The following is a 13,744-nucleotide window of genomic DNA, read 5'->3' as shown; positions in this document are numbered from 1 at the left end:
GAGGCAGCAGAGGATTGTGAGGAGGCAAAGCATCCTAGCCTACAATATACCAGTCCAAAACCAAGATGGTTCCCGTGGGTGGTGGCCCATCCCTCTGGTCTGTCATTCTTAGTGGCAGCTTTGGCCTTGTTGGTTTAGGCAACAGGCTTGATGCTGGCTGGTGCTAAAGAATATCTACCACATGAATCAGTAACAAGGTCAGATGGAAGATAAAGCAAAATACTATGCAAGACAAAATGGTATCCCAACAGGGATGAGAAACATGCTAAATGACGTAGGAGGAAAACAACTGGGCAAACCCACAATGTGGGGCATTTTGTAAGACTGTCAAATAGCCTGGTCTCTTGAAAAAGCTAGTGTTAAAGAAGTGGAAGAAAATAGGCTGGCTAAAGAGGCTCAGCACTAGGGCACTGGCCACATACACTGGGGGTGGCGGGTTCCACCCAGGCCTGGGCCTGCTAAAGGATGACAACTACAACAAAAAAAATAGACGGGTGTTGTGGCAGGAGCCTGTAGTCTCAGCTACTTGGGAGGCTGTGGCAAGAGAATCACTTAAGCCCAAGAGTTTGAAGTTGCTGTGAGCTGTGATGTGACAGCACTCTACCAAGGGCAACATAGTGAGACTGTCTCAAAAATAAAGAGGAGGCTAAAGAAACCTAATAATAATGAAACCCAATTAATGAACTTTTTTTTTTTTTTTTTTTTGAGACAGAGCCTCAAGCTGTCCCCCTGGGTAGAGTGCCGTGGCATTACAGCTCACAGCAACCTCCAACTCCTGGGCTCAAGCGAGTCTCCTGCCTCTGCCTCCCAAGTAGCTGGGACTACAGGTGCACGCCACAACACCCGGCTATTTTTTGGTTGCAGCCGTCATTGTTGTTTGGCGGGTCCGGGCTGGGGATTCAACCCGCCACCTTAGGTGTACGTGGCTGGCGCCTTAGCCGGTTGAGCTATAGGCGCCGAGCCATGAACTTTAAATCCTAGTTGGGAGGAGAGAGGACAATGAGAATGAGCTATGAAATGCATTCTGGGGACAATTTGGAGAAGTTTGAATATGGGCTGATATTCGAGAATTATTGTTGATTGGTGTGGTAAGATGGCAGTTATATTAGAGATTGTACTTATTGTTAGGAGAAATACAATGAACATAGAAAGTAAAAATGGCATGTGGCAACTTAACTTCCAAGATTCCGTAACAGAGAAATTTACCTGGTGTATTGAGTAGTGGGTACATAGGTTATCACTGTACTGCTCTTTTTAACTCTTGTGTTTGAAATTTGTAAAAATCAAAGGTTGGGAGTAAAGTCCCCCAATACTCCTTAGCTATCCTTTAAGTGGGATTAAATATATTAATTCAAGATATTATATGGGACCACCAAATTTCAATTTTCTGTATCTAGAATCACAAGGCAAATCTTTCAAGACTCAAGTCATGTCAGTTCCCAAAAGCAGCAAAAATCTTACCTCAGAGCCAGATTTGGAAGAACAGAAGCAGCATGGTTACCTCTAAGGACAAAGGATGGGTGGCTAGGTCACAGGTATGGAGGGAGACTTAGGGTAGGGAGAGTTACTATAAACCAAGGTCAGCAAACTATTAGCCACAGTAAATGTTTTAAGTTTTTGGGCCACATACTGCTTCCTTACACTTTTTTCATTACAAGTGGCTTACACCTGTAATTGTAGCACTCTGGAAGGCCTAGGAGAGAGGATCACTTGAGGCCAGGAGGTTGAAACCAGCCTGAGCAAGAGGGAGATCACATCTCTACTAAAAATAGAAAAATTAGCTGGGTTTGTGGCAAGTGCTTGTAGTTCCAGCTACTCGGGAGGCTGAGGCAGGAGGATTGCTTGAGCCCAGGAGTGTGAGGTTGCAGTGAACTATGACAGACACCACTGCATTCTAGCCAGGGTGACAGAGCAAGTCTTAAACAACAACAAAAAAAGCTTTAGATTATACTCTTTTGCATTTTGTAACATACAGCTGATTTAAGAAATAAAAACAGACTATAAAGCTCCAAATCATAAGAAGGACTTTCCTCTCCAATGCTATGGTAATGGAGGGCCACGTTGATATATACATATATATATATTTTTTTGAGACAGAGTCTCACTTTGTCACCCGTGGTAGAGTGCCACTGCGTCATAGCTCAAAGCAACCTCAAACTCCTCTTGAACTCAAGCAATTCTCATCTTAGCCTCTGAAGTAGCTAGGACTACAGGTGCCTGCTACAACGCCTGGCTATTTTTACAGATGAGGTCTTGCTCTGGGGCTCAGGCTGGTCTCAAACTTGTGAGCTCAAGCAATCCACCCACTTCAGCCTCCAAGAGTGCTAAGATTAACAGGCGTGATATTTGTCTTGCTAGTGTGATCCAGCCACTCTCACCCTGACTTCTCACTCATCACAGTACCAATGGTTAATGAGAGGCAGGGCATTGTAGCCATTCAGATTTAACCCACATTTATTCAAACCAAAATTGGAAAATTCATGCCCGCAGACTATTAGCAGGCTGGAACACCACATTTTAATGTTTTAACTAGGCTAGTGACTGCTTAATGTCAACTCCTAACAGATAGAAAACAGTGTTATCTAGTATTCAGAGGATTGCTTCTCTCAGCTTGCTTTGAAAACTGTGCACCAGGAGGTAGCTGCCATTCTTAGCCACTCAGATCATCCAGGGTGAGTCAACATGTAGTTTCAGCTGACCAGTGCAAAGGCCAATGCATGTGGTAATCACACATAAATAGAGGGCGGGAACCTGCACTCCTACTGACGGCACTGTATTTGAGGTACTAGGTCTCCTGCCACTGAATGACCTCATTTATGGCCTCTCATTCCACCCCCAAAGTTCTTACAATAAATAACTACTCCATGGAGGCCAAGAATGGAATATTCGCTGCCCTCCTCCTATCTATCACCTTTGTTTCACATTATCAGTGCACTGAGGAAGAATCCATACCCTTTCCCTCTGGAGCTTAAGCCACAGCACTATTTTAATTCCTTTTTTTTTTTTGAGACAGAGCCTCAAGCTCTCTCCCTGGGTAGAGTGCTGTGGCATCACAGCTCACAGCAACCTCCAACTCCTGGGCTCAAGCGAGTCTCCTGCCTCAGCCTCCCAAGTAGCTAGGACCACAGGCACCCGCCACAACGCCCGGCTATTTTTTTGGTTGCAGCCATCATTGTTGTTTGGGGGGCCTGGGCTGGATTCAAACCCGCCACCTTAGGTGTATGTGGCTGGCGCCTTAGCCGCTTGAGCCACAGGCGCCAAGCCTATTTTAATCTTTCTAAACCTTCTTTTGCTTCTGTCATTCAGCCTCAACTCTGTAGGGCCATTCTGTTCCGATTTTCTTTTTTTGGCCAGGGCCGGGTTTGAACCCACCACCTTGGGTCTATGCAGCTGGTGTCTTACTCCTTTGAGCCACAGGCACCACCCTTTTCTTCTTTTTGAAACAGAGTCTTATGATATCATACCCTCAGTAGAGTGCTCATGTCACAGCTCACAGCAACCTCAAACTCTTGGGCTCAAGCGATTCTCTTGCCTCAGCCTCCCAAGTAGCTGGGACTACAGGCACCTGCCACAACGCCTAGCTATTTTTTTGTTGTAGTTGTCGTTGTTTAGCAGGCCTGGGCCAGGTTCCAGTGCTGAGTCTCGGCTTGTTCTCCCTCAGTGACCTCGTTTGAACAAACTTGACCATTCTGATCATTTTCCCACCCTTGGTCACTGCCACACTAAGAGCTGTGGTGGCTGCTGTGCAGTTTCTTAGACTCTCAGCTGTGCAGAGCAAGTCTGCACAGGGCTGAGGATTCGATTACCAGTGACTTGTGAGACCACAGGCTTATCAGTCACTTCTAGTCCCACAGCCACTATTGCTGTGGCACTCTCAGGGTAGGTAGTTCTGAGGGACAAATGAGCTAACACAGGTGAATCCATTCAGTGTATGGTGAAAGCCTGTTTGCACGGTACTATCATTCCCAAAACGCAAGTTAAAATTTCTCAGAAAATTAAAATGCTTTCTTCCTGGACTGTGTGAACTAATGCCTCAGCCCTTTTGTTAAAGCAGACGTGGGAGAGCTTTTACCCTGGCATTCCTACCTATAGTCAACCCCTCGCTAGCAGGTTGTGACTGAACAACCCCCACACCCAGTGCTGGGATTCCCCTCAGGGGCATCTTCTGCCACAGCTGTCTCCAGCAATAGCAGGCTGAGAGCTCAGACCACTCCACTTGAAGCTACTGGTCCACTTTGGAGGCCTACAAAAAATTCAAGACCACTTGTTTTTTTTTTTTTTTTTTTTGAGAGTGTATGTCGCCATTGGTAGAGTGCTGAGATGTTAATAACCTCAAACTCTTGGGCTTAAGCGATTCTCTTGTCTCAGCCTCCCAAGTAGCTGAGTCTACAACACCTCGTTGGCCATTTTTTTGTTGCAGTTGTTCAAGTGGCCTGGCCTGGGTTTGAACACGCCACCCTTAGTGTATGTGGCTGGCACTGTAACCACCGTGCTACAGGCGCTGAGCCTAATTTTGAATATTTTTAAGTGCAATGAACCACTTCCTCTAAGACTCAGTGAAGTCTCCAAGAATACTGGGCACATAATTGACAGGTAGTGACCCAGGCACATGACCCAGTTTTCATTTAAACCTACCCTCACCCCCCCACACACACACACCCAGGCTCAGAAGTTTTTGTCTCTTGCTCAAGGACTAAGAGGGGCCATGATTCAAATTCAGGTCTGTTTCTCACCAGTTGTACCCCAGAAAGGTACTCAGAGATCCAGCTGAGAAGGCTTATTTTGTGAGAGAAACTGAAGCCCAGAAGGTGTGATGATTTTTTAAGTTACCAAACCCAGGTCTCATTCCCAGATATAGGTGCTTTCCAATATATACTGTCTCACACCTTCACCAAACCCAATCTCATTCCCTTAGGTAGTGGAAAGGGGTAAAATATCCGATTAAACCTGCAAATGCAAAGGAAAAGTTATAAAATAAAGCTAAGTAGCACTGACATCAGATCTGTAAGTTTATTTGCTCAATGTACGACAGCTACATAATGACTCACATTCATGATATTCCATCACTGAGGAAAACTGCTAAGAATGGTCCGTGTGTGAAATAATTCCTTAGAGAAACACGGAGTTGGAAAAATAATCACTGATTAGACCTTAAAAATAGTTCACTGCATAACATGACAAAAAGCACAAAGGCTCATTCAGAGAACATACTTGTTGTTCTCCTACACTGTAATAGTTATAATTTCACCATGACAAACACCAGACATTAAGATTAAGCTAACACTGGTGTTTCTTTTGCTCCCCCCCTTTTAAAAACAAAATATGTAACTGCATGTCACTATAGCAACATCCATAACAAATCAATTTGTTACAATCACTATTTGGTAGAGCAAACTTTACCCCCAAAAGGGAAAATTAAATTAAAAAAAAACTTTAAAAAATTTGAAGACTTAATTTTTTTTGTCATAGGAATACATAACACCTACAGTATAAGTTAATAAATTTCAAGCTACTGTATAGAAATACAACACTAGCATGCACAATATTGTATCCATGGAGTAATGGAGGCGTAATCATTTCACTGGAGAGACAGTTATCATAGGCAAGTGCATTTCTTTAAAAATAAAGAAAAGAAAAGAAACCATTCAAGCTGCTTAAGTATCAAGTCTCCCATTCCCCCTTCATTTTTAGCCCTCAGGTCTGATTTTACCTTGCATTATTCTAAAAAGCAGCCAGAGCCAAAGCTGAAATTTAAAGGAAAAATAGGTTTTGTAATTCCAGTAAATCATTTCCAAATGCTACAAGGAAGGACACAACACTGCTCACTGGACATGAAGATAAGTTAGGGAAAGCCCCACCTACCCGCCCCCACCCCCCAAATTGTTTCCCATCCATGGCAATGACTTTAGGCTCCTGTAATGGCACAAAAGCAGCGAAGCTTTCTTCAGTTATTTCTTCTGGTAGGCTTCAGTTAATGAGGACTTTTCGCTCTAGCGTAAGGAGGGGGGCCTTCTAAGGAAAGTCATGCTGGGTAAACTGTGCAATGTTACAGAGTATATTGATTCTATGGTCACCATCAGTCTTCTATCTTCACTGTCACCTGTATCCTGTTGAACATACTCAGTTCATAACTGTAAGCGCAATTTTGGTATTAGCAAAAGCATCTGTCAGTTTTTCCTCCATTATTACTCACACCTCTCCTTGCCTAAATGAAACAAAAAAAACAAAAATAAGTCTGGGGTCATTACCCACCTCGGAATTTCTCACTGTTACTGATTTTATTTTAAAAAAAGAAAGTAAACACACATGCAGCAGGTCATGTATACATATACACAGCCTTACTTATCCAAAAGGAAAATGAAGTACCCCTAAGAATAACTAAAAACAAATGTGTGGAAATAGCAATGTCATTTTCTGTGAATTCCAAAATCTGCACTGACTGCACAAGAGAGAAGCAAATCTCCAGGTTCCGTGCTTTCATTAAAAAAAAAAAAAAAAAAATAGAGAAAAAGTTTTGGTCAAATAGGAACCAAGTATTTATTACTTGGTAATGGTTTTAGTCTATCTTCCTATAACAGTTACTTGGGGAAGTAGTATTTTCAGGGAGGAAAAACCAAGATACTTACAAGGCTCCTGAAATTTGACAGAATGTTTATGAATATAGCTCTTCCTTTTGGGTTTTTCTACCAGTAAGCTTCTAGCACCTGAATTTCCACATACTGCACCACAGACCTTCTCACAATGACCACCCAGCTTCTATAATCCAGCGGCTTCTCAACCCAACTGCACGTCACCAGCACAAGGTACAGTGGGAAAGACCCAAGTGAAGAGTGAACGGCAGTGTGATCCCTGAGGAAGGAGCTGCGGCAGCTTCAAAAGCAGGATATTCTCTGAAAATACCAACACGATAAATGACATACAGACCTGAATTTTCTCTATTTTTGTGGAGTTTAGCATTTCTATTAAAATGGTTAATTATTTTTGTGGTGGATTTAAAGTTAAGAAGGACAAAAATCCCACAGCCACCTGCCAAGCACCTATTAACCAAAACCTAAAGTAGCTTTGATTCTCCTTAGGCAAGTCTTTTAGCCTAGGAGACAGAGAAACAGCAAAACCAACTTGGATAAGGCTGAATACAGATGTAAAGCCAAAATAACTAGCAAAGAAAAATACACAATCAATGGCTTGATGTTACATATGGCTGTAATGTAGAAATACTGTAAACTGCAATTTAGTGTTAATACTGTCAACTAATCAGAGACTTTAGAAAACCGGCAAGGCCTAAACCATAAGGATGAATAACCTTACGTTCTAAGTCTGTCAGTTTGGGATTTAAACTATTCCACGTCTGGTAGTACACCCTGAAAAAAATGCACAGCTAGAACAGATGAGATAGAAATTACTCAAAACTTAAGACAAGAGCTTATGTACATAATAAAAATCCTTACTGGAACCACAGAACTTACTGAATGAGGGCCATTCCATTTAAGTTTTCTTTTCATCTTAAAACCCTATTATCTAGCAATAAGTTAAATTAGAGACAGACAGCTCCACTTGCATTAATCTACAGAACAGTCCATACGCCAGTGTGAGGCTGCTATTCCAATTCCAGCACAGCTAGCCTGACTTTCCACTAGTGGTATTTTGGCAAAAATGTCAAAGAGGCGATCAAAGACAGGACAGGTCGTGGGTTTCTCCCTGGGAAGGTCATCCCTCCCTTTCCCTCCCCCACCCGACCCCCAACTCATGGGAAAAAAATAAAGACTGCAGTAGTAGCATCAGCGTGCGCTGCCAGTCCACCTGGGGGCCTTAATTGTTGCCTTCTCCACCATCATCGTCTTGCTGATCGCTTGTCCAGAGCGTTAGGTTGTCGCGGAGGAGCTGCATGATGAGAGTAGAGTCCTTGTAGGAGTCCTCGTTGAGAGTGTCGAGCTCAGCAATGGCATCATCAAAGGCGGTCTTGGCCAAGTGGCAGGCTTGCTCAGGGGCATTCTGGATCTCATAGTAGAAAACGGAGTAGTTAAGAGCCAGGCCTAACCTAATGGGATGAGTGGGCTGCATGTGCTCCTTGCTGATCTCATGGGCTTCACTATAGGCCTTCTCAGAGGATTCCACGACAGTTGCCCGTTTCTCTCCAGTGGCCACTTCAGCCAGGTAGCGGTAATAGTCCCCTTTCATCTTCAGATAAAACACTTTACTCTCATACTGGGTTTCGCTGCAATTCTTGATCAGGTAGTTATCCAGTAGGCTCAGCACATCCTGACATACCGCTTCCAACTCCTTCTCTATTTTCTCACGGTAAGCACGAACCATCTCTATCTTCTTCTCATTGCCATCTGCAGAGGTCTTCTGCTCAATGCTACTAATGACCCTCCAGGAAGAACGGCGTGCCCCAACTACATTCTTGTATGCCACTGAGAGAAGGTTTCGTTCTTCATTGGACAGTGGCTCATTCAGCTCAGTCACCTATTAGGAGGAAAGAATAAAAAACTGTCAGGTCACTAAAACAACAGATCAGCTGATTAAAGAGATTAACAGAAGTTGTGCTGTCTGGGTGTATACAAACGGAATGGAGATGATACAGCCAGATTAATAATAGCATCTGAACCCCAGCTTCCTTCCTAGAAGAGGACATAGGCTTATCATGGGCTGTTCCATGAAAAGAATTGTGAAGTCTAGGTCTAAGATAGTTTTGATCTCAACTATAGAAGGTCAACCGTTCACTCATATAAATTACATACATACCAATTCTAGGGATTTTAAGTATAAAAAACTTACATACCTCAGCAACTTTTTAGTAAAATAGAATGAATGACAGATTCCTCCTCATCCTGCCCAGTCTGCCAAACTCAGTCCCTATCATCCTTTTGGGTGAGAATACTTTGAGACAACTTCAAGTTTACTTTTGACATTTTCTGCTTATATGCTAAGTCCATGTGAATTACAAACCTCAGAAATGAAGTCAAAATTAGGGGCATGGGATTGAGCCTGAGCACTGTGGTATTTTAGCAATCTGGGGAATGTGTTATTTGTGGCACTTTGTAACTGTTTTAGCAATACAAAAAAGGAGAGCCAAGCATAGCACTTCTGAGCTGAGGAGGGCAACAGGAATTAATGCTTCTTTCAGTATGTGAATTCCTAAAGTTTCTGTATTTATCATTCCAAAGACTAATCACCATGAGGAAGCTAAAGCAACATCAAAGCAATGTTCTCTATTTTTTCACGACTGAACTGCTGGTAATAAAGAATCCAGTCACTAACACTTGACGCTGCATTTAATTTGCTTGACTTCTGTTGTATCACAGCCATTTACTATTCCATTAAGTATATGACAATCTCATGAAATAGATTATAAGAGCTCTTAGTTTTTTTGTTTGTTTGCTTTTGAGACAGAACCTCAAGCTGTCCCCCTAGGTAGAGTACCGTGGCATCACAGCTCATAGCAACCTCCAACTCCTGGGCTCAAGCGAGTCTCCTGCCTCCGCCTCCCAAGTAGCTGGGACCATAGGCACCCGCCACAACGCCCGGCTATTTTTTTGGTTGCAGCCATCATTGTTGTTTTGGTGGGCCCAGGTTGGATTCGAACCTGCCACCTTAGGTGTATGTGGCTGGTGCCTTAGCCACTTGAGCCACAAGTGCCGAGCCGAGCTCTTAATTTTATTCCTATTCTGAGGTCACATACCATTATCTGTCCGTTAATTATAGCTTCTAAACTTTTCTTTTATGAGATAGTCTCACTCAGCTGCCCTGGGTAGAGTGTCCTGGCATCATAGCTCATAGCAACTTCAAACTCTTGGGCTCAAGTAATCCTCTTGCCTCAGCCTCCCAAGTAACTGAGACTACAGGTGCCCACCACAATGCTTGGCTAGTTTTTCTATTTTTAGTACAGACAGGGTCTTGCTCTTGCTCAGGCAATCCACCTACCACCCAGACCGCCTGCCTCAGCCTGCCAGTGCTAGGATTACAGGATTGAGCCACTGTGCCTGGCCACTTCTAAACTTTTGTATATTAAGCCAACAGCTAAATTACAACATTCATGAATAATGAATCCTGAATCATTCCTGATTTTATAAATCTTAGAGAAGGCCACATATTTCCCAATCCTTACCCTCTCACATATGTGCTTTGGTTGTGACAAGATTATTAAAAGACACTTCATAATTCTGTCCATTTGTCTATTCTTCTGGTCCTGCTTAGAATATTCTCCACTGTTCCTGCATGACAAACACTCATACAACTATTAAGAATCAAACTAGGGGGTGGCGCCTATGGTTCAAGGAGTAGGGCACCGGCCCCATATGCTGGAGGTGGAGGGTTCAAACCCAGCCCTGGCGAAAAAGCTGGGAAAAAAAAAAAAATCAAACTAAGGGCGGCACCTGTGGCTCAGTGAGTTAGGGTGCTAGCCCCATACACCAAGGGTGGCAGGTTCAAATCCAGCCCTGGCCAAACTGCAACAAAGAATAGCCGGGCATTGTGGCAGGCACCTGTAGTCCCAGCTACTCGGGAGGCTGAGGCAAGAGAACTGCCTAAGCCCAAGAGCTAGAGGTTGCTGTGAGCTGTGATGCCACCACACTTTAACAAGGGCAACAAAGTGAGAGAAACTCTGTCTTTTTAAAAAAAAAAAAAAAAAAAAAAGAAGAATCAAATTAGGCTCTGTGCCTGTAGCTCAGTGGCTAGGGCGCCAGCCACATACACTGGAACTGGCAGGTTTGAATCCAGCCCAGGCCTGCCAAACAACTACAACCAAAAAATAGCCGGGCATTGTGACGGGCGCTTGTAGTCCCAGCTACTTGGGAGATGGAGGCAGGAAAATTGCTTAAACCCAAGAGCTGGAGGTTGCTGTGAGTGTCACAGCACTCTACCCAGGGCGACAAACTAAGACTCTTGTCTCAAAAAAAAAAAAAAAAGAATCACTCTCCCTCTATGAATCTTCCCCTACTTTCCTCTCCCCACGCCCCATTAAATTATATACTCTCTCTCCTTTTGGGTACTCAATGTTCCCTGTACAGATTAACCTCAGTGTCTAACATTATTAAGTATGGGGAGGTAACAATTCAAAAGATATACTAAACTATTTGGGGGGGCAGGGAGGATCAGCAAAGACTTTTTTCCCCCGGCTTGGCGCCTATAGCTCAACCGGCTAAGGCGCCAGCCACGTACACCTAAGGTGGCAGGTTCGAATCCCCAGCCCGGACCCGCCAAACAACAATGACGGCTGCAACCAAAAAATAGCCAGGTGTTGTGGCGGGCGCCTGTGGTCCCAGCTACTTGGGAGGCAGAGGCGGGAGACTCGCTTGAGCCCAGGAATTGGAGGTTGCTGTGAGCTGTAATGCCACGGCACTCTGCCCAGGGGGACAGCTTGAGGCTCTGTCTCAAAAAAAAAAGACTTTTTTCCCCTATGTTTGGATAATTTACATTCAGTATATATTCCATTTCTATAAATAAGGGATATGATATGTTTAATGAAACTAGTTATAAACAACATCCTTGCAGAGATAATTAAATTTGAACACAAACCAAATTATATGTATTAGTTTATTGCAAATAATTTTTTTTAATGAATTGATCAGCAAATGGTATATCTACCCAAATATTTCCTAAACAGATTAGTTTGTCTCCCTACCCCCTTGTTTTAGATATGGAGTCTCAACTATGTTGCCCAAGCTGGTCTTGAAACCCTAGCCTCAAACTATCCTCCAGAGGAGCTAGGATCACAGGCAAAGGCAATCCCACACTTGGCTTGGTTTTTTTTTTTTTGCAGTTTTTGGCCTGGGCTAGGTTTGAACCTGCCACCTCCCGCATATGGGGCGCCTTACTCCTTTGAGCCCCAAGCACCACCCCACTTGGCTTAGTTTTAAAGAGTTAATCTTTCACTATACATTACTGATTCTCCATTATAATGCTAGAGAATGAAAGTGGTTCTACCAGACTTGGTCTAAATGAGACAGATAGAAAAGTGAGAAAGAACAGTGCTTTGGCACCACTTAAATTCAGAGACCAAGGAAACTAAGAGATGCTTTTTGCTCCACAAGCTCCTCCGCCACCCCTTTGTGCAAACATCACTTCTCCTGATCTCATCTCACCTTCAGTTTTTTACACAGTCACTACTTCTCATCCCTGAGATGATTCCCATTGAGCTGTAGTGTATATACACATAACCCAGAACTGGGGCTTTCCCAGTCCCACTGTCTGCTAAATGACCATGGGGGCAAGCCATTCATTTCTCTGGGCCCTGGTTTCCTTTTTTTCCCTTTTTTTTTTTTTTTTTTTGAGATAGTCTCAATTTGTCACCCTCAGTAGACTGCTGTGACGTCACAGCTCACAGCAACCTAAAACTCCTGGGCTTAAGCAATTCTTTTGCCTCAGCCTCCCAAGTAGCTGGGATTATAGGCGTCTGCCACAAGGCCAAGCTATTTTTTTTTTTTTTTAGAAATGAGGTCTCATTCTGACTCTGGCTGGTCTCTTAACTTGTGACCTCAGGCAAACCACCTGCCTTGGCCTCCCAGAGTGCTAGGATTACAAGGCATGAGCCACCATGTGTGGCCTGGGCTTTGGTTTTATCTGCAAAACAGGGACATCCCTCCCCACCCACCACTTTTTGAGAGTCTCACTCTTGTCACCCTGGGTAGAATTGCCATGGTGTCATCATAGCTCTCAGCAATCTCAAATTCTTGGGCTCAAGCAATCCTCTTACCTCAGCCTCCCAAGTAGCTGGGACTACAGGTATGTGCCACCATGCCTGGCTAGTTTTTTCTGCTTTTAGTAGGGACAAGGTCTTGCTCTTGCTCAGGCTGATCTTAAAACTCTTGAGCTCAAGCAATCTACCCACCTCAGACTCCCCAGAGCACTAGGATTACAGGCATGAGCTACCACACCCGGCCTCATCTGCCTCTTTTACAAGGTTATACAGCTATACCAGAAGAAGAATAAATTGTTCCTGGTACAGAAAGAGCTATAGAAATGAAAGCAATTACTTTTGAGAATAGCTTGAACAATTTTCCTTCATTTTAGTTTTCAGCACAGGAGGTATCTACATTTCTTACAAAATAATCTCCTAGCTTATCTTCCTATATCAAGTGTCTCTTCTCTATTTCATCCTCTTCTCTATTCTAAACTGAAACTTCCTTAAGCTTTCTTAAATCCATAAGCCTTGGCATCATATGGCCTGGGGAAAAACAAAACAAAACAACTCCCTGACTGGCTTTGAAACACACAGAGGCCTTGAGCACTCCTGCCACACTCTGTCAGATTGTCACAGAATGTGCAGACAGCGAAGACCAGCCACCCCACAGTGCAACCCAGTAACTGTCTCTGCCACGAGGACAGGCTAGCAGGCCGAAGGCCACTGAGATCAAGTTCTGGCCTTTCCCCTAAATCATGCTGTCCTTATTTCAAGAGCCAGGAACTATTTAAAGCTCAAATTACTTTACGAGAACACTATACCGTTAATTCTCTGGCTGTAAGTGAAGTTTGGCTGCCAAGAGGCAGCAATTTGTGCTTATCTGAAGTTTGTCTATTTGCCTCAGAAAAATTAGAACATGGAGATTATGAAGGCCAAAATCACCTTTAGATACAGTAACTTAACCACACTGGGAACATACCCAGATGGTCTCTGACAGTGAAAAACTAAGTTAGAGAGAAAGGCTTCAGCTTTAAAAAGTCTGTTGGCTCGGCGCCTATAGCTCAACTGGCTAAGGCGCCAGCCACGTACACCTAAGGTGGCAGGTTCGAATCCCCAGCCCGG

At 43.7% G+C, this 13,744-nt stretch overlaps 1 protein-coding gene across 1 annotated transcript in view; it reads right to left on the bottom strand.

Annotated features, from left to right (window-relative positions):
• Nucleotides 1–4,991: 4,991 nt before the first annotated feature.
• Nucleotides 4,992–13,744, bottom strand: part of YWHAG (tyrosine 3-monooxygenase/tryptophan 5-monooxygenase activation protein gamma) — a 40,745-nt gene continuing 31,992 nt past the window's right edge. Inside the window, exon 2 of the mRNA XM_003794183.2 lies at nucleotides 4,992–8,466. Within this exon, the coding sequence (XP_003794231.1) occupies nucleotides 7,810–8,466 (657 nt within the window). The 3' untranslated portion in view covers nucleotides 4,992–7,809. The remainder of the gene's footprint in view (nucleotides 8,467–13,744) is intronic.

The sequence above is a fragment of the Otolemur garnettii genome, unplaced genomic scaffold, assembly GCF_000181295.1.
Source record: "Otolemur garnettii isolate 467f Iridium unplaced genomic scaffold, OtoGar3 scaffold00077, whole genome shotgun sequence".
Classification (NCBI taxonomy): Eukaryota; Metazoa; Chordata; class Mammalia; order Primates; family Galagidae; genus Otolemur; species Otolemur garnettii.
Note: the sequence above shows the minus strand (reverse complement) of the source record. Positions and strands in the feature narration are given on the sequence as shown.